We start from the raw sequence: 26,853 nt of genomic DNA, 5'->3' as shown, positions 1-26,853 counted from the left end.
CGAAACTTCCATTTCCTATTGAACCCTTTTGTTACTTATCGTCACTTTCCTTCGAGACTTATTTCATTTTTAATGATTTGTTTATGATTTCTTCTTTTGTATTGTATTTTTTGTTATATATATATGTATTTTAATATATTTATAATAATTATTTTAATTTATTATTTCATGACTTTTGAACTAGCCATAAGTAACGCCACTAATGAATGAGGGTCATCGTGATCATCATTCTTGTTTTGTGTTCTAGTCAATTGAACGGTGTTTATTAATTCGCGTATAGTTACTGCGGATATTATTAATTAATTTAGTGCTAATATTTATGAGATGTTGAATATAATTGGCACTAGAAGTGAAATAATTTATCACATTTAGTATAATAATATAATAAATTATTATTACGCAACATATAATATTACATTTGTATGTTTCTAAATAATTATTGTCGTATTTTACAAAATATCTTAATTTTCACATGAAATAATAATAAAATATTGTATTAAATCTATAAAATCTATAATTATTCATAACATATATATTTCTATATATTATAATATAGTATATTCTACATAATTACAATATATTTCTATTATTATTTATTTTAATATAAATGTATGCGAATATTTAATGTAACTGGTGCTAGTTTTTAAAAGTTTTAATAATTATTAAATCCAGTAAAACTAATAATATACAACATATTATTATAATATGTTACATAACATAATTTTACATATTATAATATACTATTGTATATACATAATATTACATAATAAAATATATAAAAAATATTATTATACATTATAATATTTGTTAATTCTTAAAATATATTTCTATGTGAAGAGACAATAAAAATAAAAAAAACATGTGTGCAGATCAAGCGTGTTAGAAGTGAAACCTTCAAAAATCTAAGTTTCGAGAGAATGAGACGAATGCACAGTTTCAAGAGTAAGATAATTGTAGGATTTATTTATTATAATATTATTACCATCTATAATAAAGGTCACCGATATGGTCTCTGGGTGGAATAGCTGATAAAAAGTACACTTTTCCAAATTCAAGCACTAAAAATGGAATTCTGAATGTGATAGTTATAAATAGACACCAAAATCGTAGGATGTTTATCAAAGAGAATATAATTCGTCAGAAATTATGTAGATATAAATAATCCTTTTTTTTGAAACTCAGGTATAAAATTTTTTTTGTTAGTATGCTTTTCAATTTCACGTTTTCATCTAAATTCATACGCTGTCTAACAAACATTTTAGGATAGACGAAATAAAGACTTTACGAAAAACATATGGAAAATACTGCTGGACTGAACGAAAATTTTGGTAAAATGCAATGAGAGATCCAATAGAGATATTCTCTACAAATGTTTTTTCAACTCTATAGCCTGCCACACTTGGAGACCCTTATTATTTATAACATATCTCGTCTTTATTCTTTGGACCACAAACTTATCTTTCTAAATACTCTCGTCTAAATAAAGATTTGAACAACAAAAAAATTTAAAAAATGCATTGAATCGTATCGCTCCTCAGCTTATCGAACTGTGCACACTATGAGTTTCAAATTTTAGCCCCGTTGTAAGCTCCACCGATTCACGCTGGGCGTTCAACATATTTTAAAAATGTTTTTATTTTATTGAAACATTAGTATGTAAGTTTCTTAAATACGCAAATATTACAATTAATAATATAATTTTCTTATATGCGACTTAAAATGTGACAGTAAATTTGCTTTTGAATGGAATTTATCAGCTGCTCCTAATGTATTCTGCAGTGTTCTCTAATTCTTTTTCTCTGGTGTATCTAGTAATTCTTCCTTTTTTTTAAATATTTCAGACAATACAATTATTATATATTCTATGTATTTCATAATTATTTATTATAATATTTGCGAAATAAAGAATTTAATATTAATTTTTTAATAAAATATAAACATTTTTAAATAGAAAAGAAATGACATGTTTGGTAAAATAAAAACAGACCACGCACCTTCTTTCTTTATTTTGACCGTCGGTTCGTTTATACCTTATACTTTTATCGCATACCTACGTGCTTATCTCTGTTTATTCTTCTACCCTTCTATCGCCCCTACCTACAGTTTGAGTATCGAAATAATATGTGTTCACTCTTCGTAGTATGGAGACGCACACAAACACACACATATCCAACCAGGAGCGATAACTACGAAGCATAGTATAAAGAGGAGACCGAGAATAGGAGAAAAACTGTATAGCTATATTCCATCTTATTCTCTCGCAGGCTCAATCCTATATGTTTGTCTCTTTTTCTCTCATTATTTAGTGTAGCAGCCGTTTCATAGCTCCGTTTCCTGACCGACCGTGTTTCATTTTTTTCAGATCACTCCCTATTTTAAAGAAGTTTTCACTTCAAAATATTTTTTATAAGATTTTATTTATTTCTTATATTTTTTTTCTTTTAAATTATAAGTTAGTATGTATTATCATTTCTATGTGAAATTCAAAGATCCCATGAATGCACATAGAAATGGAGTTTCCTTTACATCGCATATACCAATTTCGTTTCATCGTACTTTGACTCGGAACATACGTATAAACGAGCTCATACATACATACATTTATATATATAAATATATATACGCGTGTGTATGCTCGATTGGAAACTGTTGGGCATCGGAATAACCATTCAAAGACCACGACGTTCAGGACGAGCTTTTGACCGTAGAAACCGTCGAGAGTTTGAGCACGTCAAAATACTCAACCTCAATTGATCGTCCATAGCAATCACTATGCCACGAACATGTACGCAACAAAGTATTTACACCTGAGGCTAGAAGCATATATATACATGATACACATGAGATTGGGGTCTCGTACGTAAAGTTAATAAAACTTCTCTCTCTTTTTTTCTTGTTTTTTTTTCTTCTTCTGTTTTCTTAATCTTACAGACGAAATTTAGTTTTCGCACTTAATCCAAAAAAATAATAGAAATGACAAAATTGTCCATTTATCATAATCAATTTCTCTTTTTTTTTTTCTAATCCATTAAAAATCTAAAAAGTCAACGCAGGCATCGTTCAAGTCCTACAATTAATTGAAAATAATAAATCAAATTAAGCAAACAATCATTTCTATGATTTATTATTCAGTGATAATAATAATACTAGAAATAGATATTCAATATTCACTCATTGATATTAAAAATCTTTCATTTATTCTAAAAGATTACCTTAAAATAAGTTTTTATTTATGAATAACAATGAATGAAACATTGATAACGTTGACTGTTTTTTTATTTTTAATTTTGTAATATAAAATTACAATGAATAATAATCGTAATGTTTAATTCTTTCCTTTTACTCATACAAAAGAGAAAAACGAAAAAATACGGAGTAAATAAAAATAAAAGAAAATCAAATTACCCCCGGTGTATAAATTTAGAACGAAAATCGGCTTAACCGATGAAAAACTTCTACCGTTCATTTTTTTCGCTTTCTTTTCTATTTTTTTTTTATTTTTTTTGTTTATCCCTTTTAACCTGGCCATGGCTTTTTTATCTCGTTAAAACTGATCTCGAATTGCGTTTTTCTAAATTTACGAGAAAGACCCCCCCTTTTGCCCCCTTTTTCTTGTTCTTCTTCTTTTTCAAATGGTCTACTAAAACCAAGGACGCATGACTATTTTTTTTGTTATTTTTGGTACTTTTTAAAAAAAAATTTTTTTCCATGTATATTTATAATATATGTGTGTGTGTATGTGTGTTTTTCTCTTCTTTTTCTTTGCGGTTTGTAATCGTTAAAGAAAAAGAATAAAAAAAATTAAAAGAGAGAGAGAAAGGGGCAGAAAGGGAATGGGATGCTGCCTGGTCGAGACAGTTTTAACTATTGTACAGTGTAGGTGCAGTAATGAGAGACAATTGTTCGAGGAATACAATACAAGGAAATATGCACAATGGATGCTCGTCGACGATCGTTAGTTAAGATATTCCCTCTCGTTGCCTATCCATTGCATTATATATATATATATAAATGGAATTGTGTATGTTTATGTGTTGTGTGTGTGTATTTGATGTAAAGAGAGAGAACGAGAGAGAGAGAGAGAGAGAGAGAGAGAGATAAAGAAAGAGACAGAGACAGAAAGAGAGAGAGAGAGAGGGGATTACGTAACGAATGGTGGCAATGTATAAGGTGGAATGGTAATCGTGAGGGTGGAAGAAAATAGTGTCAGGTGCGATGATAGATGAGAGGATTTTATGAATGAATGATGAGAAGAATAAATAGTCAACGAAATCAAAAGGATAGGATCGATGAACGAAAGATTCAAAACTAGAAAATAATTAATCTATATATATAAAAATGTAGATTTTGTTTGTGCCTAATCGGTAATCTCCAAAAGTAATTTACTGATTGTCTTGAAATTTTGCATACACGTTGCATTTGCATACAGATAGGTTTTTGTTACATTCATTTTTTTATAAAATAATTAATTAATTAAAAAAAAAAAGAAAAAGATGCAGTTAATTCCAGCACCATCTGTTGGTCATAGATTTTGGTGAGTGTACGAAACATTTGAACATAACCTAATCTTTATTTATAAGACAACGTCATATTTTGGCTCACATAAGCCACAGTTATGTGTGGCGGGGCACAGTTAATATTTTTATTAAAAAGATATACTAATAAATGTTTAATGGTATCTAACGAATGTTATATAATACTTAACTCCTGATGTTTTTTTTTATTACGTGTCAGGATGGATATAACGCAATTAAGTTTGGTTCTTATTATTTTTTGTCTTCTTTTTTTAATATTTTTTCAATTATAAAATTCTATTTTAATGTATTAGAATTGTATTAATATAAAGAAAAAATTTAATATAAGCAATTATAATAAAATATTTTAATTTGATTTATTAATATATTTTATATGGTATTGTCAGCAAATTTTTGAATTTTTTCAATCATGTTCGATATTTCCTGTTTTCTTTTGTTTTACGAATAAGAACCCTTTAGGCAAATTTTTTTTCTACGAATAGCAGAATTTTATCATTACTTTCTGATTTAATTGATTTAATCGAGTACTGTGGGGAAATTATACAAATTTAGCGAAATTGTTAAATTTAATGAAGTTTCTTTTTATCTGAAATCAAATTTTTACGTCTTTCATATTCGATCAAATTTTTATGCAAAAAAGATGCAAAATATCTTCAATATATTTTTAATTTAATTTTTAAATTCCACGTATTTGATAATGTAAAAAATAAACTTCTGAAATTATACAATCCTGTTTCTAATTTTATTTTCTATAAATATTTTCAACTTTTCTCATATTACTCTTGTGACGTTCCGCCACGATTCGCCACCCAAAATTTTTCGCAGTGATTCAAATCCAGTTGCGCGAGACATCTTTCCAGTAGTCCACCAAATAACAATAGAAACAATTATAAGTAGTACAAATAGAAGAATAATTATGACTCGTAACTCTCGAACATTCGTTCTCTTTATCGAAATAAACTAGTGGAAGGACTGTCCTGTGCAAAGCATCCCTTGAAGAATGTTTTCCTAAAAAGTATAAATACCGGTTTATGTATTAAACTCCGACGCCACTCCAAGATTTTCCGTGGCGCCAGTAATATTTATTGCTGGACAGAGACCTTCCTTTTAACAAATATTTAAGGGCAATAAAAAAATAAATAAATGTCAAAGGAAAAGAGTCAAAACTCAGAATGCAACAGACGAAAAGGTTTTTAGTAGCCACCAAATATGCTCCAATTTCTTTACATGGACCCATTAGCTAACCTATAAATCTTATTGAAAAGCACCACTAATAAAAAGGACCTCCCTGAAGTTTCCCTCCACCTTCACAATGCCATATACATATGAAGCCTGTCATAAAAATCCCACCTACGACGCAGGTAGGCAACCCTTACCTAAATCCTGGAGAATGACCATCTCCCCTTGCAACCGAATATTAACCCCCTCAAGTCATAAAACCTTTTCCCGCGACTGAGTGTCGCCAAGCTAAGAAACGCTGGTAAATGTCACGTAGGCCCAACAGAAATCTTACACTCTAGAATTTTCTGGAACCAAAGATAACTCCTAGATATTTTCGCCCGAGACAATGTAACTCGCGAAACTATGTGCCTAATTGGATAAACGACTAAATAAGCGGAATAGCTAGATAAACCTAGATATAAAGAATATAGCTAGATATAAACCTAGAATAAAGATGTCCTAGAATAAATAGACCTCATCGCTAGAATCGTACCAAGTATGTAGCCAATTAAAGGATAATGAAATGTAATCGTTCGAGAACAACGCATTGATGATTGATTAAGGATTAACAAGATGTAACTAAGAATGATTGACTAAAAGATGTATAATGAACATAAAAGGGTATAAATGCGCAAATACTAAGCTACGAGGTTATATATATATGCGTAATATGTAAAAATATGTTAGAGATGTAAATGTATTAGTAGTCCATGAGGACATAAGAATTTTCTCGAACGAGGATGCTTAGGACGCTTGGGCCAGTTAGAGACTAAGAGTGGGGGTACCCGAGCTACCCCTCCCACGAAGGATTTTCGGGGGCTATAAAAGCCAGAGTCCATCGCCCCCAGCACTTACTTCAGTTTTCACTTCAGTCCGACTTACTCGAGTTTTTAGTTTTCGCCTAGTCACTTCAGTTTTCACTTCAGCTTCAGCTCAGTTTTCACTTAAAGTTTTCTATTTACAATTTTGAACTCAGTTATAGTTTGACTTCGATCGTTACTACTAGCTACCAGCTATTCGATACTTAAATATTAATTGATTGATCGGTCATAATAAATAATTAACTTTCGGGTCTTTGAGTGTCTCGACCCCTTTGGAAAGAAAACCAGCCCAAGCCTCCTGTGCAATCTCGAAAGCAACCAGCAACTGTACCGAACACTGTAAGTCACCAATCATATTTTTTTTTTTTATCATTAAATTGTTGTTAAATCAGAGCTGCGGACCACTAATCTTCTCCTTGCTTCAAAACCTTCCTCAATCCACCCTCTTATCGTACGCTTTTTGCCAGACTATATCACTGTTTTAAACGAGAAACGAACCAGCCTGGTCCCGGTTAAACTCGGTGAAAGCAGAGTGACCATAAACAGGCATTATTTATACTACTTAACTCACTTCGTCCTCTAGGACGTAACAAAATTGGTGTCAGAAGTGGGATACGAGTTCGTCTTTCGTTGCAAATAGTGATAGAAAATGGCAATGGGCACCCGCGGTAAGACTAATTTGTCCGTGGAAGAAATCAGTATAATGATGGAAGAAATGAATAAGAAAGAGAAACGAATTAACGAAGAAAGGAAAGCGATGCAATTAGAAAAGGAACAGGCCGCGGAACTAATTAAACGACAAAACGAAGAATTAGAGAGATTAAGGGCGCGTCTAGAAGCCCCCGAAAAGTCCGCGAACCCCGAACCGTCGAACACTCCTCCTTCTCACGTCCCCGTTTCTCGCCAATTTTCGCAACCCACAACCTTCAGTCACGCGTATTCACTCAAAGAAATAATCGAACAAGTGCCTAAGTTCAACGGAGATGGTTCCCAGACCGACACCTTTATCAAAGCTTGTCAACGGGCCGCGCAGTCATTACAAAATTATCCGGTCGATGAGGTAATAGCCGCGTTGAGGAGTAGGTTGATCGGAGACGCAGACGATCTTTTCGCGAACGCCGAGTTCGATTCTGTAGAAGCATTCATAAGAAAATTAAAAATAAATTTCAACCCGTGCAAAACCACACTCGAGTATGTCGCCGAATTATCTCGTTGGGAACAAGGGCGTAACGAAAGCTTAATTCACTATAGCCTTAGAACGCACCGAATGGAAGCCGATTTAAGGAATTCCATCCGTAGCAACCCCACGGAAATCGCCATCATCGCGGATGGACAGGTTAGCCAATTAATGATAAGTCGGTTCATAAAGGGTCTGCATCCATCGATTCGTACGGGCATGCAAAATACGACTTTCGCTAACTTAGGAGAAGCTACCGACCGAGCAGCCGAAATCGCGGGGAGTGACAACATCGGGTTGTCACTTAACCAAACCTATCAGCCGAGAGGACAACCCTCTTCTTACAGAAGTAATTATCGCGAGAACACAGAAGACAGAAACAGACGCATCGACTATTATCGGGACAACAACGATCTGCCGAGACAACCGAGCGCCTTCGAAAACCGGAATTCTGAACGATCTATTAACCCTAGATACAACAATAATTTTAGTCCCCGTCGCTACACCGATCGACAGAGCCCGAGTTACAGACCTAACGCGTATAATTCCCAAAACACTTATCGGCAAAACAATTACCGCCCGAATAATTATCGTCCTACCATGCGTTTTGTCCCTGCACAGAATCCACAAAAGACTGTACCACCCCCGGAAAATTACGCCCCCGCTAGAGATCAAACCGCGCAAAACCAAAAACCGGCGGAAATTCGCGCGTTATCTGCACAAGAAGACTCAGAATCCGCTTATGTAGCTCCCGTCCGCGATCTATCTGATGTACTTATGGAGAAGAGAAATTTTTTGGGGAGGAACCCCCTTACCCGGCGAATTCCCAGTAAGGGTCTCGACAAAAAGACAAGGGGGTAGAGCAAAATTAGTAGCTACGTGGTTGGAAGGAGTAGGAAAAATCATCTTTGCTGTAGACACCGGAGCAGATTTAAATATAATAAAATGGACGGCACTCCCCCCCGAAACTGAAATTAACGGCACATTCACGCGACGCTTCTCCGGAATAGGAGGTTTAACCACGGAATTTGAATCAATAGGCATGGTAACCTTATGCGTGTACGGCAAATGTCTACCCTTTCACGTAGTACCGGCCAACATAGGTTTACAAGCTGACGGTGTCCTGGGAGACGAATTTTTCGAAGACAAGGTCGCCCTACCTAGATACGATAACCGAACTGTAGAATTCGAAGGTGTCAGCGTCCCCTTTTTCGAATCGACCATCAGACTTCTCCCGCCAAAACAAGCGTCGAATGTAAGAGTATGCGTTCTAAATCCAGAAGTTCGCCGAGGTTTAGTAAGAGGAAGAAATGCAGGTCCCGGCATATATTTCAAAGATACTATAGTAGATGTTGAAGAAGGAAGATGTAGAATCAAGGTTTATAACGATTTTGATAGAACCGTTCCGTTAGGAATTCCTACCGTCCTAGTCCACCCACTAGAAAATGGAAACTCTTTGGAATTGGGCGAAGTAAGTGATCATGCTGCGTCAGTCGTAGACCATCACAAGGAGCCTTCGTTCGAAGGGAGTTCGTTGACTAGCAAAGGACAAAAGGAAAACCACCAAATAAATAAAGAATTTACGTCCGCGTCACGCGTAGAATTGGCATTTGAAGAATTGTTAGGTATTTCGCCAGACTTATTTGAAATTGACAATATTAAAGAAGGATTGAAATCGAGTAGAAGTAACGAGAATATTATTGAGGAGAATATTATTGAGAATATGAATGAGGATAAGAATGAGAATATTACGATTGAAGAAAATTTAAACGTAGATGAAATGTTGGAAAATGTTGAATTTGATGATGAAGAATTGTTTTCAGAAGAAATTAGTAGTGAAAAGAATAACGTAAGTAGGAATTTCAATGAAGAAAACGCGAAAATTAACAATTTGAATAGTACAAATGAAGAATTCGATCCAGAATTAGAGCCGATTATTAATTACGCGGAATTACAGAGAATAGAATTTGAATTAGAAATTGATAAAGAAAAATTAAGACTTCGGAACGATGATAATTGTTATAAAATAATGTCATGTAGTGCAGTAGATACACCCAAGGCCGTCATTTTGACCTCTTTGCTAAACACGGATAACCTAGGAGAAAAAGAAAAATCATGTATAGAACTAATTGCAAGTAAATACTCGGAAAATTTTCACCTACCAAACGATACTCTTGGCGCGACGAACGTAACACAACATAGAATCTTAACCACAGACGAAATCCCGATACATGTAAGGCAATATCGATATCCAGAAGCTTGTAAAGACGAAATTAAGGCACAGATACAGACGATGTTGGACAACAAAATAATTGAGCCCTCAAAGTCCCCATATAACAGTCCTCTTTGGATCGTGCCAAAGAAACCGGATTCGCAGGGAAATAAACGCTGGCGTGTAGTAATTGATTATCGCAAACTGAACGAAAAGACCATCGCCGACGCTTACCCTATACCGAATATAACGGACATCCTAGATCAGTTAGGTAACGCGAAATATTTTAGCACGCTCGATCTTGCATCAGGATTCCACCAGATAGAAATGCATCCAGCAGATGCCCATAAAACAGCTTTCTCGACTCACTCCGGTCATTACCAATTCAAGAGAATGCCATTCGGTTTAAAGAACGCTCCAGCCACCTTTCAACGAACAATGAATGAAATACTAAACGGTTTAATAGGCGAAATACTATTCGTTTACTTAGACGACATAGTGATTTACTCAAAGGATCTAGACGAACACATGCAGAGAATCGACACATTCATGAAACGCATTAAAGACGCAAATTTAAAATTACAACCAGACAAATGTATATTTTTGCAAAATGAGGTTCACTACTTAGGTCACGTAATAGGAAAAGACGGAGTCAAACCGAATCCCGACAAATTAAAAGCAGTACAAAATTTCCCTGTACTTAAAAATCAGAAAAACATAAGAGAATTTCTAGGTCTCGTAGGATATTATCGCAGATTCATACCTAATTTTTCGAAAATCGCCAAACCTCTCACCGACTTACTGAAACAAGATAAAGAATTTAAATGGACAGACCTACAACAAAAAGCTTTCGATACAATGAAAACAGCCCTATGTACGAAACCGATACTGCAACACCCGGATTTCTCTAAAACCTTCATAATAACCACCGACGCATCGAATTACGCGATAGGAGGCGTTCTCAGCCAAGGAGAAATAGGAAAGGATCTACCCATCGCTTACACATCACGTCTGTTGAAATCCGCCGAATCTCGTTACTCCACAATAGAAAAAGAGTGTTTAGCAATTTTGCACTGCGTTACACAATTCAGACCTTATGTTTACGGACGACATTTTAAATTCATAACTGACCACAAACCTCTCGTGTGGCTAAATTCAGTGAAGGATAAAACTTCTAGACTATGGCATTGGCATCTGAAACTAAGCGAGTACGATTACGAAATAATTCATAAACCGGGAAAGGTGAACGCGAATGCCGACGCACTCTCGCGAAACCCAATTGAAGCATTAGTCCCTTGGGACACAGAAGGAAAAATTTCCAAGATCATGTACCTCTACGGCTATGATCAAGGTCAGGGACTTGGGAAAAATTCCGATGGAATTACAGTCCCCATCCAACCGACATTCCCACCACCGCGCCGTGGCATCAAACCCGTGCTACTCGGAAATAGAGAAGTTAACATAATTGCTCCTATCCACACTCGTTCCAAACGCAACGCCCCCTCCTCTTCACCTACCGAAGAAGAACAACCATCTCGCTCTCCTCCCTCGAAAAGACCAACCACCAAAGCCGACACGCCTATAGAAGGTCCCAACACGCTTGACCTTTCCGAACATCCTCTCTCTTCTCCTGACCCATCCCCACCACAGTCGCCACCGTCTTCTAGACCTTCATCCCTTTCTTCCTCAAGTTCCTCGGACCCCGACGAACCCGAACCGCATGCAGTCCCCCGCCCCGCAGCTCTGACTTCGCTTTTTAAACTCGTTGATTCCAGAGATTGCCTAAAATTCCGAAAAGATAATTTAGTAATATTCATATCATACCAAGGCAAACCCCTTGATAAAGGCGCCTTGGAACTCCATGAAAGTAAAATGCTGCCAATATTCAAAGACATCATGCCCGAAAGAGCAAAAGTAACGAATATAACTAAAGATAAGAAATTAATAGCACTACCGATAGCCGATCCTCCAACTAAACAGAGCATAGTTGAAGCATTAAAATCATTACTCGATGTAGTTACCGAATTAGGATTAAGTTCAATGAGCATCTCAAAAACAAATTACATGAGTGATCTTCCATGGAGAACAATAGAAAACAAACTCAAACAAATATTTTCCGAATCTAATCTAGCTGTAATCATTTGTAAGTCATTAGTTCGTACTCCTTCTGAGGACGAAAAAATTAACATACTACAGGAATATCACTCATCCCCTACAGGAGGTCATAAAGGTGTGAGCAAAACTTATTGTCGCATTAGAAATTACTACTTTTGGAAAAACATGAAAGACGATGTCAGGAACTTCATAAGCAAATGTAAGACATGCCAAATGAAAAAGATGACCCGAGTAAAACCAAAAAGGCCAATGATACTCACCGATACTCCCGGTCGAGCTTTTGATAAAGTAGCTTTAGACATCGTGGGGCCTCTCCCCATGACCCGTAAACGAAACTCATACATATTAACCGTACAAGACCTATTGACAAAATTTTCTCGAGCCATACCTTTAGCGTCAATCAGCGGCGAAGCTACCGCCGAAGCTTTTTACCAAGAATACATTTGCCTTTTTGGAGCTCCTCGTGCCATAATTACCGATCAAGGCAGAAATTTTATATCCACCGTATTCAGAAAAATAGCCAAGAAATGTAATATCAAACAATTTACTACAACCGCTTATCACCCCCAATCCAACGGATCACTCGAAAGATCTCATCAGGTTCTATTAGAATATTTAAACGCCTATGTAAATAGTAAAGGAAACGATTGGGATTCATGGTTAAACTCAGCCATGTTTTCATACAATACTAGTGTACATGAAGGAACAAAGCACACTCCGTACGAACTGGTTTTCGCTCGACTCGCCCGTTTGCCGAGCTCTTCCCCTCCTATAGAGGAAGACGTAGACGTTACCTATGCGCAATATTTGAACGAACTTTTTGACGAAATAGACAGACTACAAGACCTCGCTCGCAAAAATTTGGAAGAAGCAAAAGCCAAAAGCAAAACATACTATGATAAAAAGGTTGTATCACAGAAATTGAAAGTCGGAGATGATGTCTTCTTATTGGCAGTGAAACAGGGTAAATTCGGTAATACTTACAATGGTCCTTTTAAACTAGTAAAACTGTTAGAAAACAACAATGCGATCATAGAACTAAAAGAGGGAAAAACCAGAAGGGTACACGTCGACAGGTTGAAGGTTTACAAAACGTAAATCCAGGTTATATATATACTCTTTACACTCCGTCATTTCTCTCACCTGATTTAAGCATATACAAATAAACAGAACACCCAAGAAATGGAAACCATAAAAGAAGGTTTACGACCGAATGGAGCCAGGAAGCCGACGGAGACCCCTTCTCCACCCCCGAATTCTCAAGGCAACCCCTCATCGGAACCCTCCGGTGAAACACGTGCCGGGCCCAATAGATGCTGGATACCCGAATCTAGTCCCGAAGAAGGAGCGACGAGAGGGACGCAGCGCTCGGACCACCCATCTCAATGCGAATGGGACTGTTGTTCTTCCCCCTCCACGGCCGCGGGCACGTACGGATCGAAGCTTTGGAAGATCCATCTAGAAAATCTTGCCGAAATAGATCGAGCTATCCTTAGGATGCTGTCAAAATACGACATTCCTGTTAACCCAACTTCGAGACAATAAATAGCTTCAAACGAACTAACTTAAGAGAGAAATGACGATCCACCACCCTTACATACAGACACCCACCCAAGGTTTTCCCTCTGAACATTTGCGAAATAGACTCCAGACTTCCCGCTGCGAATCGCCAATGTACACGCACACCCCCTTCTCTTCGAAAAATTACTTTATAAGACACGTGATTATAAATAGGAATGGCGCACCGCACGCTCCTGGTTCTCGCCTTCATACACTTCGCAGAAGCCTTCATCGGTTTTGATTGCGGCGGCGGCTCGCTGAATGTCACGACAGTTTCGCTCCGTGAGGTGGGCGATTGCGATATCTCACCGCGTCGCCTAAACATTACACGCACCCACATACATTTACTCCAAACTGTCGAGTACCAAGTCATCCCCTTCATCCAGTGCAAGATAGAAATGGCACGTACAGTACTCTACTGTGGCGCACACTCACACGTATCGATGGTCACTAACGGCGTGGCCGAATATCTCTATGAACCCACTCTTCAACAATGCCAAATCATGCATCAGACCGGTACCTTCACACTCGGAAACGGATTAACGATATTCGGACTAAAAGTAAACAGCACCACCGCCCGCTCCGTAACCCTGTGCGGTAAATTGGGCATCGACGGAACATGTGCCGGCTCACAATATTCGGATCAATATGGATCTTGGTCAGGTGTGGTTGTCCCAGCCAATCTAAGAATAACTTTAAGAGCAGGATACGTCCCAGTAAGGACTTCTTCAGGAAAAGTCAGACTACATTCCGGTACCACATGCCAACTTAGCGACGGACATTGCTTAGATCTAGATAACGGCCACACATTCTGGAACTCCCCACCCACTCGTCATTCATGCGACTTCGCGAATTACGACATCTTATACGAGGGACCCGCTGATAAAATCTCCGACATCAACGATCCCCGTGCACCTACAGTCTACTCGCTCACCACCCGAGAAACCACCTTCGCCTTGGCCAGAACAACGGAAACAAGACTATGCGGCTTCACTCTCCTCCGCACGGAACACCCGAAACTCTTCGTCATGGAACTTCAACCCGGTGAATCGAACGGCCATAGACAACCCATACTTACCGAAAATCTAGACATCTTCGCATATGTCAATTCGAAATTTGTTTTCGTCGAAAGGTACCTAGGGGCACAAGTAACGGAGCTGTACGACAATGTAGTGACACAAAAATGTGAACTCGAACAACAAGTATTGCGAAACGCTCTCGCCTACGCTACAAAGGATCCAGTGGAATTCGCATACACGGTCATGAAGGGACCGGGCTACACAGCAGTACAGGCAGGAGAAGTAATACACATAGTAAAATGTACCCCAGTTAATGTACCGTTTCGTCACACGAAGGAATGTTACGACGAACTGCCAGTAACCTTTAGAAACGAATCATACTTCTTAACTCCGAAAACCAGAATCCTCAAGAAAGTAGGCAGCGGCAGAGAATGCAATTTGTTATTGCCCGCACAATACTTATCGGAACATGGTTGGATTAGATTAACCCCAAACCCGATAGATGTATCTACGCCAGAAACATTAAAACCAAAAGCAAGGCTCTCTTGGAAATATACCGCCCCAAACACTCTCGCCACTAGCGGTATTTACACACCTCAACAAATAGAACAATTAAAAGATCACCTAATGTTCCCCTCCGAACAGCAGGCTATTACGAATAACATAGCAAGAACCGTCACAGGTAGACAGCAATTAACCGACGGGCTATACCTCGCAAATCTACTAACCGAAGATACGTTGGGAAAAATAGCAGATTCCACCGCAAAGAAAGTGTGGGATGGTTTCGTTAATTTCGGCTCTCTCTCCGCCGGATGCATTACAATATTTGTGATTCTCAGAACAATAAAAGCATTGGTCAATTCACTAATAAAAGGATATACCAAGTCCTCCGCCACGTATGCATCGGTTACCTGCTGTGAGCCACGCGAAGCAAACTAAGTACAGTCAACTACGCTGCAACCAAATTGAAGAAAACACCGTTGGAAGATACAACACCGTGAAACTACAGAAGGATCAAGAGGTCACAGGTGAATGCGAGAACCAACGAGCGCCGTTGCGTACAGCAGTATGTAATAAAAAAATCTTTGTTAACACCCACACTAACAAACACATACGTCTAGTGAAAAATAAAGTCATCGCCTTCACGATAACTTTATTTTTCTAAGAGGGGGAGGTGTGACGTTCCGCCACGATTCGCCACCCAAAATTTTTCGCAGTGATTCAAATCCAGTTGCGCGAGACATCTTTCCAGTAGTCCACCAAATAACAATAGAAACAATTATAAGTAGTACAAATAGAAGAATAATTATGACTCGTAACTCTCGAACATTCGTTCTCTTTATCGAAATAAACTAGTGGAAGGACTGTCCTGTGCAAAGCATCCCTTGAAGAATGTTTTCCTAAAAAGTATAAATACCGGTTTATGTATTAAACTCCGACGCCACTCCAAGATTTTCCGTGGCGCCAGTAATATTTATTGCTGGACAGAGACCTTCCTTTTAACAAATATTTAAGGGCAATAAAAAAATAAATAAATGTCAAAGGAAAAGAGTCAAAACTCAGAATGCAACAGACGAAAAGGTTTTTAGTAGCCACCAAATATGCTCCAATTTCTTTACATGGACCCATTAGCTAACCTATAAATCTTATTGAAAAGCACCACTAATAAAAAGGACCTCCCTGAAGTTTCCCTCCACCTTCACAATGCCATATACATATGAAGCCTGTCATAAAAATCCCACCTACGACGCAGGTAGGCAACCCTTACCTAAATCCTGGAGAATGACCATCTCCCCTTGCAACCGAATATTAACCCCCTCAAGTCATAAAACCTTTTCCCGCGACTGAGTGTCGCCAAGCTAAGAAACGCTGGTAAATGTCACGTAGGCCCAACAGAAATCTTACACTCTAGAATTTTCTGGAACCAAAGATAACTCCTAGATATTTTCGCCCGAGACAATGTAACTCGCGAAACTATGTGCCTAATTGGATAAACGACTAAATAAGCGGAATAGCTAGATAAACCTAGATATAAAGAATATAGCTAGATATAAACCTAGAATAAAGATGTCCTAGAATAAATAGACCTCATCGCTAGAATCGTACCAAGTATGTAGCCAATTAAAGGATAATGAAATGTAATCGTTCGAGAACAACGCATTGATGATTGATTAAGGATTAACAAGATGTAACTAAGAATGATTGACTAAAAGATGTATAATGAACATAAAAGGGTATAAATGCGCAAATACTAAGCTACGAGGTTATATATATATGCGTAATATGTAAAAATATGTTAGAGATGTAAATGTATTAGTAGTCCATGAGGACATAAGAATTTTCTCGAACGAGGATGCTTAGGACGCTTGGGCCAGTTAGAGACTAAGAGTGGGGGTACCCGAGCTACCCCTCCCACGAAGGATTTTCGGGGGCTATAAAAGCCAGAGTCCATCGCCCCCAGCACTTACTTCAGTTTTCACTTCAGTCCGACTTACTCGAGTTTTTAGTTTTCGCCTAGTCACTTCAGTTTTCACTTCAGCTTCAGCTCAGTTTTCACTTAAAGTTTTCTATTTACAATTTTGAACTCAGTTATAGTTTGACTTCGATCGTTACTACTAGCTACCAGCTATTCGATACTTAAATATTAATTGATTGATCGGTCATAATAAATAATTAACTTTCGGGTCTTTGAGTGTCTCGACCCCTTTGGAAAGAAAACCAGCCCAAGCCTCCTGTGCAATCTCGAAAGCAACCAGCAACTGTACCGAACACTGTAAGTCACCAATCATATTTTTTTTTTTTATCATTAAATTGTTGTTAAATCAGAGCTGCGGACCACTAATCTTCTCCTTGCTTCAAAACCTTCCTCAATCCACCCTCTTATCGTACGCTTTTTGCCAGACTATATCACTGTTTTAAACGAGAAACGAACCAGCCTGGTCCCGGTTAAACTCGGTGAAAGCAGAGTGACCATAAACAGGCATTATTTATACTACTTAACTCACTTCGTCCTCTAGGACGTAACACTCTGCAGAATGTAAAAATTATGAAGCCGATTATTTTTTAATTTAATTTATTAATGAAGTACCACGAAAAATTATATAAATTTTAAATATATTATTCAAATAAAATTTTTTCATTTATCATAGTCCTTTATATTTCTACACGAAAAAGAAGAAAAACAATTCTGTATAATAACCTTACCTAATTAATTAATCTAGTTTCTAAGATAATATAAAAAAATTAACAAAATTATCCAATATCATGATTCTCATGTTTGTAGAAATGAAATTTTTTTCGTTTACCATATTTGACCAAGTGTTTTTATTCAAAAATAAAAATAAACTATCTCGATTATTTTTTGATTTAATTATTTGATACGATGAGTAAAATAGTATTTAAAAAAAATAATTTTAAAAAAATTATCAACGTAGTTCAATTGTATATTTTATTTTTTTGTCTACGCGTAAGATTTCTTTCTTTCATGTGACAATTCCAAAAAAGAATTTAAATGATACCATTCATTTCCCTCTTTAATTAATTAAATATCATGTCAATATCATAAAATAATATTTAAAATATATTTGTTTGTTTTATTACAGACACGTTGAGCCTGGGTGACCGGACGTTGGATAACATGGATAGAAGAACAAGTCAAAGTAATAGGCCTCGTCAACAAATTTTGGATAATTCGTCGGGTCTAAAAATCAAACCAGAACCAAGTTTCGATTATTCGCAAAATACGAACGTGACTGCGTTGATAGGAAAATCGGCCTATCTCATTTGCCGAGTACGTAATCTCGGTGATAAAACGGTAAGAATTATTTATCCATTAGTATTAACATTATCAGTAATACAATTTCAATTAACTTTACGAAATAAGAGAAAATAATTCATATTAATATTTCTATCTAAATCTGTGGATGAGAAAGAGAAAGAAGAGAAAAGGGACAAGGGGGAGATGATAGGGAGGAAGTAGTAATGGGGGTTGTAGGATTACACGCTGATATGACACAATAACAGGAACGTATATGCATAACAATAGAAACGTATAATACTGCTTAATCCCAGTTGTGAATTTACGACGAATCCTTTATGAAATTACATGTCTGCAACGTGAAGAGACGAGCACGAAGAACTATTATGTGCATGTACGTGTGTGTGTGGGCGTGTGTATCTATATGTGTACAACGTTTTCCAATATTATCTTCATAAAGTCTCCATAAACGCACATATCCATGTATACACAGAGATTAGATAGAAATTTCTTTTTCTTTTTTTCAAATAAATGGTTTTTGATTTTTTGCTATGGAAAAAGATTAAAAAAAGCTATAAATTTCTATTGAAAAAAAAAAAAAGAAAAGTAAGATTAACTTTACAATAATATTATTATATAGTCTATTATATTTTTATATTTGCTATTAGAAATCAAATAATAATATTTAATTTAAAATACTTTTTCCCTTGTGATATTTAAATGTTTAGAGACGCGTCAAACTTAAAAGTCAAACTTTTTTCATAAAGTCAAAGTTACGTATAACATTTTTTTTTTTTTACTATGTATACTACGGAAAAAAAAGGAAAGAAAAAAATCATCGAGTAGATAAAATCTGTTGGAAATAGTCGATCGGTCAAACGAGTATTTGTTTTTCGGACATCGAAAGAGGAATTTCCTGAACATGGTAAATATTTTCCTAGAAAATTGCAACATGTTGCCCAAGCTTTTGACAAATTCAAACCGGCGAATTTTACTATTCGTGAGAGAGTAAAAGAGACATATATATAGCGTTCACTTTTATCGAACGGTAGTTCTCGATTTTCGTAAAGACGTTTCAGTGAAAACGATTTTCCCAAGAAATAATCGAATCTCTCTGGGTCGATTGAAGGTTAATCGAGCTTTTGAGGGGAAACTAGAACCAATTTTATCAAACAGTGCTATCGTTCCTTAAATTGACCAATCAAAAGCTATGCATAGAGATTTCGAATATTGCGTTTATAATTCTCTCTCTTCTCTCTCTCTCTCTCTCTCTCTCTCTATCTTTTGATTACTATATTCGATTGCCCAAAAAGTTCATACAGCCTTATACAAAATTTTATTTTATTTTGTTGTTATTTATATAATATATGTTTTCTTTTTTTCAATCAAGCAAAACTCTATTCGGGGCAAGCTAAGCAAGCGAAAATAATTGCTGATTTTAGTAAAATTATATTTTACTATGAAATAATAACAATCCGATCCGAGATTTGCCAATAATACGATTATGTATTAGGTTTTTAGAATATTGATTGCCGATTTTCAGAACATTTCTATTCATATTAAAAATAATTCATCATCACGAGCTTTCCTGGTAACCCATATATTTCTCTTTAATCGTTTATGTTATCTATGTAAATAATATTATCTATAAACATGTAGATTTATACAAAATGATAATAAGCATTTCTATTAATGAAATACAAACGATTCGTAAATTATCATCGAATTCGACAATGATAAAATATTAAATAGCTTGGGATATGTTGAAATTAAATTATTCTCTCTCTCTCTCTCTCTTTCTCTCTCTAACTACAATAGATAATATTAGATTAGATTTTTAATATAATTATCTTCATGTTCATTTCTTTTTTAGAAAATATACTTATAATATGTTGCTTGTTTGTAAGCTAATTATTTTATCTCTTTCTTCTTCTCTGCCTGACTTTAATTTTTTTCTCTTTTTCCTCTAATTATTCGCTAAATTACATTTTGAAATTGAGTTCACCGTACAATACGATTAAGTACTTTCCTGTTACAATCTAACTTCTCCGTAAAAGCAATTTAATTATTTCGACTATTGTAATTGAACGACGATTACAAAACCGATTTAATTGATCCTTATTATTAATCGATAAGATCATAAAAAGTATCTATGATCATTTACTGGTATTTTAAAATCTACTTAATTCCACTTCATATTTAGTTGAGAAAAAAAAAATCCATAAATGACCTCTCTCGCGGATAATTAACTTTTTGTCGAAAGTAAAAATGATCAAATTGTCATATCGTTCATCTTAAATTGTTTCAATGTATAAAAACTCTCCTATATAATTTTAAAAATTAAGGAATTGTAAAAAGCAAAATGTATTGAACAATTATTACAAATGGATATTGGTAATATTTTTTTTATACAGATACAAATGAAGCTACAAAATTCTAGATTTTTATTCGATCGACTAATGTTGATTTTCAAATACTTTACAATAAAAACAAATGTAACATTTACCGTCAAAATATTTACTTATTTTAATTTCTCAGTTAGCATAATGCTATTTTAACAAGAGATTCTCGTTATTTTGATTAAATTTTAACAGTAAAAGAGATTTTCCTGACCGGTAACTATAATGTTTTTTTCTTGTATTTAAAGTATAACAAGTTTCATGCGATTAGCAAAAGTTTTACTGTGCACGCACCTCGCAACTAAATATGTACTTTAACAACACGTTTATATAAGCACGAATTGTTAGAATCAGGTTTAAACGGGGATTGCTTCATTTTAAACGGGTTGAATGTAGAATTTGTAAGACTTAAAGACGCAGTTGGAATATTTATCGTATCTACCTAACAATTCTCATTATGCGTTTATGGAAATGAATATTTAAAACTTCATTCAAAAACATGAATTTATCTAACAAATGAATTCGTAAGATAACGATACAAATAATTCATAAATTCTACATTCGTTTTAGTAAAATATAAAAAGAAAAAAAGATCTGAGAAAAGATTTTATCCGATTATCTAGAAAAACTTACATTATTTGATATATATTTTTAATAGATATAAAATATTTTGCAAAAGTTTCCCAAAAAGTTCGTACTTATTTTGAGTAAAAGTGTAAATCAAATTATAAAACATTAAAATAAATAATATTATTAATTTTTTAAACTAAATCGAGTTATACGAGCACAATCAATAATTCCTCATTTCGCAATACTAAAACACATTTCAATTTCTGAACTCGTCGATGTAAGACGCTTGAGAAATGGAAATTCGTAATATGGCAAGTGGAATCTCGCTTATCCTGACGATTCCATAGCCTCGAATACATGGTTAGAACCGGAAATTTCATTTATTTATCGCCCGAATTCCATAGCTCCAACAAAGGGAGATAGTATGATCTGAGAATCGTTTTACATATACTTACATATACATAGATCTGTATATGACGTGCATCGTGCAATTTCTGCCCTCTAGAAATGATATTACCTTCTCATCTTGATGCTTGCGTATGAGCTCGTCATAAATTCCTAATCATATTTTATTTCAAGGTTGACTTAAAATTATACCCGTAGAATCGATGATCAATTTCTACGAAATTTAAACAACATCAAAATTTCATACAATTTTTATTCGTTTTGTTAATTATAATGTTTAATTGAATAACGTTGTATTATTATTATTATTATTATTATTATTATTATTATTATTATTATTATTATTATTATTATTATTATTATTATTATTATTATTTCACACATTTGATGAAATTATACTGCAATTTAAATTTTCAGAAGAACACTATAGTGTTTAAGAAATAATATTAAACTTTACATGATTTTAACCGATGTATATTTATTCATGAATTTATAATGAAATTTACTTTCTCAAATGTATGCAACGTACTTGTATACAATCAACGTCCAATTCTCTATCATTTTCATGTTTATTCGTTGATATAATATAGAAAAGTATCTGTAAATAGTATTTATCATTCAACGATGGGAATTGTAGTGCAATTGAATTCACAGAAGGAATATGTGGCCCTCTAGAAACGATATTAGCTATTTCTGATCTTGACAGATGTGTATTAGCTCGTAAATTCGTAATCAAATTTGATTTCTGAGTGCTCGAAACGTACACAGGTTTAATCTAAATCAAAATTGCTACGATTTTGGAGGATTATTGATCGATGCATTCTCCGTTATAATTATTAATATTCATTTTAGATTTATATAATATCATTCATTTATTTTCTATTTATTTAATAACAGATATATTTATTAAAAACATTTATTTTTATATTAGTGAGAAATTTTTTAAATTATAATTTTGTAAAATACGAAACCCCATGCTATATCTTTTATTTTTCAACAACATTAAGCTCACTATTATTTTCCATGCACGACGTGAAATTTAGACAAAAAATATGAATAATATTTATTCGAAATCAATAAAGTAAAATATAATAAAAGAAAAAAAAAGCTTAGCATAGTAAAATAAATTGAATCGCAATAATGATCGTTCATGATTATATAGTGAATCCTAGATCACGTTATACGTGGTTTCAAGCTGGATACTTGAAGCTCGTATTAACGAGCAATCAGACTTCAAGCTGGAACGAGAGATATCGATAAGGATTTGAACGTTCTTGCACGTACCTGCAATATCGGCATATATGTATGAGTATACACACGTATATATGTATTTATATATACACATACATACATACGTGTATTAATTTCCGTAAGACCGACACGGCTTATTCGCTATGCTCTTAATGAAGAGAATTCGAACATTGGACGGTCTGAGATTTGGCACGATTTGATAAGAACCCTAAGATATACATATATATATATACTTAGATGTATTGGTATGTAGTAGTATAGGTAAAAGCAGGAAACTGAAATTATTATCGGTCGTGTGAAAGTAGGTCAATATTTCCTACGCGACCTTTTACATATCACCCAGCCCAGCCCTTCTCCTTTAATCATTTACAACATCGCCCTCAACGTTGAGAATCTTCTACCATCATTCAACAACCACCGCCAACCCATCTTCAACCCCTTGAACAATCTATCTATCTATATATATATTGATATTATATTATATATATAACATCGATATTACAAATTATAAAAATGTTTTGCGTTCAACGAACCGTACAAGAGTACGAACACGTAAACTTATTCGAAGGCTAAATTGCGATTGAAGTTATCGACGTATGTGTATGTTTCGTTGAAAAATATTGCACGGTAAAATACTCAAAAATATCTAGAAATATATTTCGTTTGAAGTATGACGTAGAATATAGGTGAAAATATCACCAACACACACCTTACGATATTTAATAACTTTTTTCTTTTCCCATGTGTTTTATTTCCTGTTTTTTTTTTTATTCCTTTTTATTTTTTTGTTATTTTTTGCAAATATAAAATATTTGATTTTGCTTTTTTTTAAATATATTATTAATGACTAAGCACGATTAAATGATAATGTAGAAATAATAATGTTTGGAAATATAATTAAATTTTATCAAGTATATCAATCGATTATTAAATATCAAATATTAATTATTATAATATAATATTATTAAGATTTAATTAAATTTGTGAATTATTTTCCACAACACTCAATAGCACATTTTATTTATTATATTATAAATTAATTCGTGCATAAATAATTACGGTTCTTGAGTATCGTAAATATCGAATATCGAATAAACTCTAACAGAATGATCAAAATTTCATTCCCGAACGATAGTCAGTTGTTTTATGCAAGTTAGTTTCGATAATGGCCCTTACATCATTATTGTCAATAGTTGAAGGACATCTGCGACCCTCTTCATCCTCGAAGCTTTCCAACTCTCTTAATATTTTTCAAACCAATAATATCGAACTATTTACTACTTTATTGTCTCTTGAAAATTATGAAAAAGTTTCTGCTACTTTTAATCTCGATTTAAACTAGCGTAATAAAAATCAAATCCTGCGAATTAAATTGTTATATATTCTTGGTGGTGCACGATGAATTTAGAAACCAAAACAACAAAAAAAGAAAAAGAAAAAGAAAAGCAAGAAAAAAATTTCCTTCATTAATTGAAATCTTAAATTCGTGAAAATATCGTGGAAAGTAATCGAATTCTTTTTTTTGGAGTTTTTTTTCTTCTTTTTTTCTTGAATTATATATAATGCAAAATTGTGATGATAAAATGAAGAACGTTCTTCCGGTTGACGGTTATGTTCGCCGTAACGAATTTCAACTATAACGTCGTGCATTCATCATTGCCAACATCTTGCCGAGCACTTAGCACGATTCGCAATTTCGAGTGGTCTCGTCACTAAAGTCGGCCTCGGTCTTCGGGTTCGCAAAAGCCAACTTGGAAACCGCTAAACCATTTCTGGAACAGAAACCGGTCCTAGTTGCACGACTCTCGAGATCGTTACGAGACATAAACTTATCTCGCGTGTAAATACGCTAAGTGGTGCCAAGTGTACTCTGCTGTGCGCAGCACCGAGTGCAAACACGAGTACGAAAGCTCTTCGTTCTCGCTGAGAAGACGTTGGGGCACTTGGAAATTTTTATCTTTCAACGTGACTTTTCTAATATTTTATTTCTTTTCTTTTCCTTTTTTTTTCTCCTATCTTAATACCAACAACAAAAACTTAGAGAAATGAAAGAAGAAAAAATAAATATTTAATCTCACCGAAAAATATTATACATTTAATAATTGAATTTATTATTTCAAATCGTGTTCATTTATTTTTTGGACTTTTAATTATTTTTTTTTTTTTTAACCATTGCATACACGCACACAATAAAATGTAAATTCCGTATGAATTTTTTAATATCGATAGAATATTTGGAAATATATGATATTCGTAAATTAAAAAATATGTAATAGTAGAGAACCTGAATTCTGATTCATAATATAAAAAAAAAGAAAAAAATTAAAACAAACGCATGAAATTGTGAACGAATGGTGTGACTACTACGGGTTCTCTGAAACGCGTTTGACCGTGAAGCAATTTGTCCGGGATGGTCGAGATCGAGGTCGAGCGAACACAACTCGTTTCACTCGTAGTTGTACGTTCAAACGAGGGGAAAGAACAATACTATTTTCAAGAGTGAACCGTACAAAAGTGTCATTGGAAAGGAAAGAAGTTGAAAATAGGCGGAGAAGTCCTATCGTATTCTTTTAAAATTATCGTAAGTTTCTTTTTTATTTCTCTCCTAAGGCAATATAGTTGATCTTCAGAAATAGGGGGTAGAAAAATTTCATTTATTTTATGACTCCCACAAGTTGTAAAAATATAATAAATGTAATATATATTTATTAAGTATTTTTATCTTACCAATAGATGACCCTAAATAAGAATAGAAAAAGAATTAACGAAGTATTTTTTATTCTTTCATTTTATTTATAAAGAAAAAGTAGAAAACGTGAAGAAAAAAATCAAATAAAGTTTTCTTTATAATATTATTATTAATTAATTTACATTTGAAATGTAAACAGTAATGTAAATTTAATATATATATACGTATGTAGATGGTACATCTAATATTTGAGACTACACTTAATACATATAGATAAAAGTATTCGAAACGAAACATGGTGTAGATATAAAACGGACAAGTTTGCTATTCGAAAAGTTAGGCAGGGAATAGAAGTAACTTTGAATTTTTGCAGATCGAGGGGCTTTCGACTTTTGCTAAAGCACAGACGGAAATAGGTGAATTTCTCTCGTTCGTACGGTCCACCCTTTCGTTTGAAAATCTCAATAAACTCGAACGATGTACCACTGTGGATACTGCTTCCTGGAAAAGTAAAGTTGGGCTACTCCTACCAGATTACTTTCTCATAGTTACGGCTAAAAGCGCAGAATCTAAAGCAAATCGTACGCTCAGCCGGATAACAAAATCGACAGAAATACAAACACTAAATATTCCCTTTTTGGAAAATTATGTTCCACGATTAATGTATTTCATAACTTTTCACTCATATGTGTGACAACTGTTCGGTTTACCCGACATAAATAAATTACAGTAATACGTTATACAAGTATTTTACACATGTTATCAATATTATCAACATTAGTACTTTCGTTAAGTGAGTGTAATGATTTATTATTTGATCGGTACAAGTTAATATGATAAATTATTTTTGCTCGAGAAAAACAGTTTGTCTAATACAAAATAAGCTTACGTAGCTTTTTTTCATGTTATAGCAGTAAAAACTGCATGTAACGTAACTAGTTGACCTAAAAAAATGATGTCAATATTTCAATTAGAGTCACTATCGCTAAATACTTCATTCTTTAATACCAAAAATTGATTTAATATAGAGATACTGAAAAAGTTCAGTTATCTGTTAAAAAACATTACAAAAATCATTCCAATACTATCGATTAATAGATTTTTTTCCCACACAAATACGAA

General features: G+C 34.4%; 1 protein-coding gene across 3 annotated transcripts in view; it reads left to right on the top strand.

The window, feature by feature from the left end:
- LOC107069043 (zwei Ig domain protein zig-8) overlaps positions 1 to 26,853 on the top strand; it is a 53,925-nt gene that overhangs the window by 17,276 nt on the left and 9,796 nt on the right. For all 3 annotated transcript variants that reach the window (XM_089169975.1, XM_015325974.2, XM_015325975.2), the window contains one exon: positions 18,263 to 18,474. In XM_089169975.1, coding sequence (XP_089026101.1) covers positions 18,263 to 18,474 — 212 coding nt within the window. The remainder of the gene's footprint in view (positions 1 to 18,262; positions 18,475 to 26,853) is intronic.

Source organism: Polistes dominula, unplaced genomic scaffold (assembly GCF_049000335.1).
Source record: "Polistes dominula isolate Pdom_NZ unplaced genomic scaffold, Pdom_raw_medaka contig_49, whole genome shotgun sequence".
Taxonomy (NCBI): Eukaryota; Metazoa; Arthropoda; class Insecta; order Hymenoptera; family Vespidae; genus Polistes; species Polistes dominula.
Note: the sequence above shows the minus strand (reverse complement) of the source record. Positions and strands in the feature narration are given on the sequence as shown.